Source organism: Tribolium castaneum, chromosome 11 (assembly GCF_031307605.1).
Source record: "Tribolium castaneum strain GA2 chromosome 11, icTriCast1.1, whole genome shotgun sequence".
Taxonomy (NCBI): domain Eukaryota; kingdom Metazoa; phylum Arthropoda; class Insecta; order Coleoptera; family Tenebrionidae; genus Tribolium; species Tribolium castaneum.
Window position 1 is genome coordinate 2,097,273 of NC_087404.1, and position 4,937 is coordinate 2,102,209.

The 4,937-nt window shown below is 43.1% G+C and overlaps 1 protein-coding gene across 1 annotated transcript; it reads right to left on the minus strand.

The window, feature by feature from the left end:
* Nucleotides 1–1,475: 1,475 nt before the first annotated feature.
* On the minus strand, nt 1,476–2,753 carry LOC135267349 (uncharacterized). Its single transcript, XM_064359612.1, has one exon. It carries the CDS (start codon nt 2,751–2,753, stop codon nt 1,476–1,478), a length of 1,278 nt encoding a protein of 425 aa, XP_064215682.1.
* Nucleotides 2,754–4,937: the final 2,184 nt, after the last annotated feature.

The window sequence follows — 4,937 nt, forward strand, 5'->3', positions numbered from 1 at the left end:
GTTGATTGTGAGAATGTGCCCCAGAAATTTCACTTCCTTTTGTATGAAATTGGATTTTTCGAGATTTATCGTCATTCTAGCTTGCTTCAATTTTTCGAAAACTTGTCGGAGATGTTCTAAATGTTCGTTTAGCGTTTCGGAAGCCACTAACAAATCGTCGATATAATTCACGACGAATTCGCGAACTTCTGTTCCTAACACTACGTCCATTGCACGACTGAATGAACCCACAGCAGTTTTTAACCCGAAAGGTAGGACTTGGTATGTGTAACTGCGACCGTTGTACAGAAAGGCGGTGTACTGTCTGCTTTCTGGCGAAAGTGGGATTTGCCAGTACGACGATCTCAAATCAATGGTGGACATGTAGCGAATTCCGTGAAATCGACGTAATAATTCGTCAGCAGCGGGTGGTGACTCACAATCGGCGATCATTTTGGAATTGATCATTCGGGCGTCGAGGCAAATTCTCACCGTTCCATCTTTCTTTTTCACTACCGTCATGGGACTTGCGTAAGGTGACGCCTCACGTTTTATTACCCCCAAGTCTAACATTTCCTGAATTGTGGCGTCGACGGCAGGACGTAGAGCAAAAGGTACTGGGTACGGTCGTTTCAAGAAGGGAGTCTTGTCGTGTAGTTTTATTTCGTGAGTGTATTTGTGTGTTAGCCCTGGACGCGAACTAAAGATACATCTGTACTCTTGCAGCAGGTGTATTAATTTCCGTTTCTCGGCCTCAGGAATTTTTAATGGGTCCACCTTGGCTTGTAGGGCACTGGGTGACTCTAAGTGTTGCTTTTTGTTACAAGTCGTGATCGGCGCCGAATGATTGACTTCGATGTGACCAACAAGATCTTCCACATAATCCTCCGGTTCCGGTGGTATCTCCGTGGTTTTTCTAAACGGAAAACTGTGGTGCTTCTCCCCGTTTCTCAAAAGGATTTCGTTGTTATCGAAATCGATGACCGCGCGTTGTTCATTTAGCCAGTCTGCTCCCAAAATGGTTGGCTTGATTAAATTTTTAACGACAAGCGCCACGACGGGGTAGAGATGTTCGTCGATTTTGATTTCCAGGTAACACTGAATAACAACCTGGCAACTTCGCTGGCCGATGGCTCCACGAAGATGGATTGAGGTAACCGGTAATGTGGGCGGTTTGTTTCCGGTCTCGATCAACTTGGACCAAACTTCTTCGGAAATACAGCTGACTTCACTTCCGGTGTCCAAAAGCGCGGTGACTGATTGTTGTTGAGAGATTTGGATCTTAATCTCCGGCACGACCCTTTGTATGTTGTTGTTACCTGCGGCAGCGGATTTAATTATAGAAAAAACATTTAACTTAACCTGGGATGCTCGCGGTCGAGCATCGTTTTCCCCTTCTGTTGACTGTGACGAAGTTGAACGTTTACGTTTCTCTCCCGTCCTCAATTGTTGGTTCCTGCTGTCGCTTTGTGGGCCGTGCTGCTGGCCGGAGTACTTTAGGCCCCGTCCTGTACTCCGCCCCCGTTTCCCGAATTCTTGGAGTTTCGTGATGTTTCACCCTGCGCTCTCGAACTTGTGTTGTTGCGGTTGTCGTTGGGGTTGTTTTTGCGCCAGTGATTGTTGCTGTTGTTTCCGTTGTTATTGTGCCAACGGTTGTTGCTGGTGCTGGGTTGGTTGTTGCGCCATTGTTGTTCGTCACTTGAGCGTTTTGGGAAACCATTTCCACGATTTGCAGGAGCCGCAGGACGAGTTACTTCGTGGCGGTCAAAGTTTGGCCGCGGGCGCTTTGGCTCGTTACGCCGCTGGTGGTCTGTTGCGCGGGGTCGTTCCCTGGGAGCGATGTTGGTTTTCTCTCCCGGATTTTGTCCCGGAATTTCTTGAGCTGCCAGGAATTCGGCGGCATCCGTGGTGGTACAGATTTTCTCTAATACCCACAACGACTGTATTCTTTCGGGGAAGTGACGCAGTAATTCATCCAGCAACACTTCCTCCGATAAAGGTGTTGTTAACATGTTCGCCATGTCGACGTAATAAGCAAAATGCGACAGCATCGTGCCCCTGGTTTCGTCATAGCGGCCTGTAGCGATTTGAAATCTGATGTCCCGTTGACGCTTGGCCGACCAGTAGGTCCGGAGAAAGTCCCGTCGAAAGTCCTCGTAACCACGCCACTTCTTCTGGAATATTCCCGTCCAATGTTTGGCATTGCCTTTCAAGCAATCCATGGCGACTCCCAAAAGACGCTGCGAGTCGAGCCCGAAAAAACGTCCATATTCTTCAATGGCTCGTAAGAATTTCACCGGATTTTGCCTTTTCAGGCCTTCGAAAGATGGTCGTTCAGGAGCTGGAAGTGGGCGATCCAGCAAGCTCCGGAGTACTCCGGAAATTGCGGCCACATTGTCTGTTGTGATTGGCATAGGTGGTGAGGCCATCACTGCTCCCGAAGTCGCTGATGTGGTCGAACTTCCCGGCTCTTGCACAAGAGGGCTCGCAAGAGGGGCTGGTTCCGGAGCTACCGGAATTTCCGGGTCGGGTTCTGGCGAAGTCGTCCCGTCGCTAGGTAGTGGAGTGACTTGCCAACCATCGACATCAGCGGCGGCGCTGGTACTTGGACGTACCTGAAGGATGGCTTGCGGTCTTTGAACCGCTGTCGACGTCGATGGCGCCGCGAAGTTTGGCACATTCCTTGGTTGTTGGGAGTTTAACCAACGAACGAACCACGTCGGCATTTCTTGCGGTGGGGCTCCGGCGTTTCCGGTGCTCCTGTTGTTTTCCATGTCGACAACCTTCAATCTCGGGTATCGAACGATCAAATAAATTGGAGTCCTAGAAATTTTAATAACACAGCAGTATCTTATTTACGGCAATTTTCCCCTCGGAAATGACACTTTATGACTTTGAATCCTGGTCACGGCACCAATAAAAATGTAGTGAGACCGTGATTGATGATGGTTGATCGATGTTTAAATGATTTACAACTTATTTTAATTGATTTATTTAATTAATCTTGAATTTTACTTTTGTTTTCTTTTTTCGAAATGGTTTGGCTCGTCTAGTTAATTGATACGCTACATGATCATTTCACTTACCTACGTTGTGTTGTTTTGATGTACGAAGTCACTCTTATAATGATATCGTAATTTGATCTTAATTCTTATCAGAAAGGGTTCCGGATTTATCCGTAACGCAAGTCCGGATTCAAAGTAGTGTCAAAACGCATGGGAGAAGAAATTTAAACCACAAGTTTCCTCCAAAGTTATTTATTACAAGAATAATGAATATTCCGTTGGATGGATTACAATAATCAATGGTTATGAAAGTTTGATCAAATTTGGCCAATTGTTATTTGTTTTTGTATAGTAATGTCGTCAAAACATATCTCAGAGTCGTAACCACAATTCGTTTGAAATTCCAAGTAAATAGTTTCGAAGTTGCTGAGTGATACGAAAAAGTTTTATTGATATGATATGACGTTAATATTTAACATGAATTAATTTAATTCGATAATGTCCAAATAAATTAACCTACGTTTCAGATGATATTGTTCGAACTCATAGGATCTAGGCAATTGACAACGCGTTTCTAAATTACTTGTACCAAAGGCGGATTATAACATGCTCGCGGAATCTTTGATACGTGCATCGCATTGAATTTTGCGCCCTAGTGCCGAAATTCCGTCTCCGGTAAAAGTCAGGTGATCAACACCTAGAATGAATTTCGAATAAAACCCGGACATACAAGCTTTTACAAATCAATCTGAATAAATGTAGAAGTAATTTCTCTCTAAAGTTTTCCGTCCACGAGCTTTGACAAAGACTTGTGCAGAACTTTGCCATGTCGCGATATCAGTTTATTACAGATAATCACGGATGATTATGTCTGCTCGATCGTCCGTAGTAGCCTGCAAGTACGTGGAAGTACTTGCCGTTGGGACGGGAATTACAACGTCCATTCTAAGTACAACGGGCGGAAACTACGACCTGCCACCGCGTCTTAGACCTTGTTAAAGTTGGGGAAGAGCGTCCCCGGGGACTACGACTCTTCCCATGAAGATGGCCAACTCACGAGCCTGTAATTTCTGATCTGGACGCAAAAGAGAAACACTCTTTTGCTTTATCGCCTAACGCGTTGCGGAAGAGAAATCGTTCTACTCTAAACCTATCCTTAACTAGCAACAAATCCTTCTATTTCGTAATATTTTGGTGTATGCAACCTTAAATTATCTGTGTACAACAGTTTGAATAGCACCGTGGGTTTTGGATTTAGACTTTTGTTGTAGTTGAATATTTGTTTGATGCCGTTTCACTCAAATTTGTCGTAACAGATTTAGAAGTTAGAAGCAAAGAATATAAAGAACTTTTAATATTGTAATTTAAAGGTGGGATGGTTGAATTGAAAAATATGAAATTGTTTGTTGCGAGTTATTTTAAGTTGAAAATGATTTATTTAAAATTTATATAGCTGACGTAAGACGAAGCACAAGAATTTAAATAATTACTGGTCTTTTCGGCATTTCCGATGCTTAATAACTTGGTGGTTACGAGAGAATTTATGAAATGAATGATAATGATCACTATTTCGAAATGACTTAAATGATTTAATATTATAATATTAAATGAATAAAAAATTAATTAATCCTTTTGAGGGCCTACCTAGAAATTTTAATCCTCCTAACGCAGGGGGTTAGCTGCTTCCCAGGTGTTGTAGTTCGCAGCACTACCTAATCGAACGAACACTAAACTTGTCTCGTTTTTAACTTACTCACTAATCACTAACGCTATCACTTAATTCAAGAATTTAAATTAATTTAATTTAAAATTACGCTTAAATGCACTTAGTACAATTTAGACGCACTAAAAGGTAAACGAAGATGTTTTTTAAATTTATAAAAATTTAAAAGGCAACACGACAATCGACTACCTCGAAAGACCGTCAAAAATCGAATCCCTCCTAAAGTCAAG

Excerpts from the sequence above, each read along its gene's own strand:
- LOC135267349 (XM_064359612.1), bottom strand. The coding sequence starts at position 2,753 with ATGGAAAACAACAGGAGCACCGGAAACGCCGGAGCCCCACCGCAAGAA.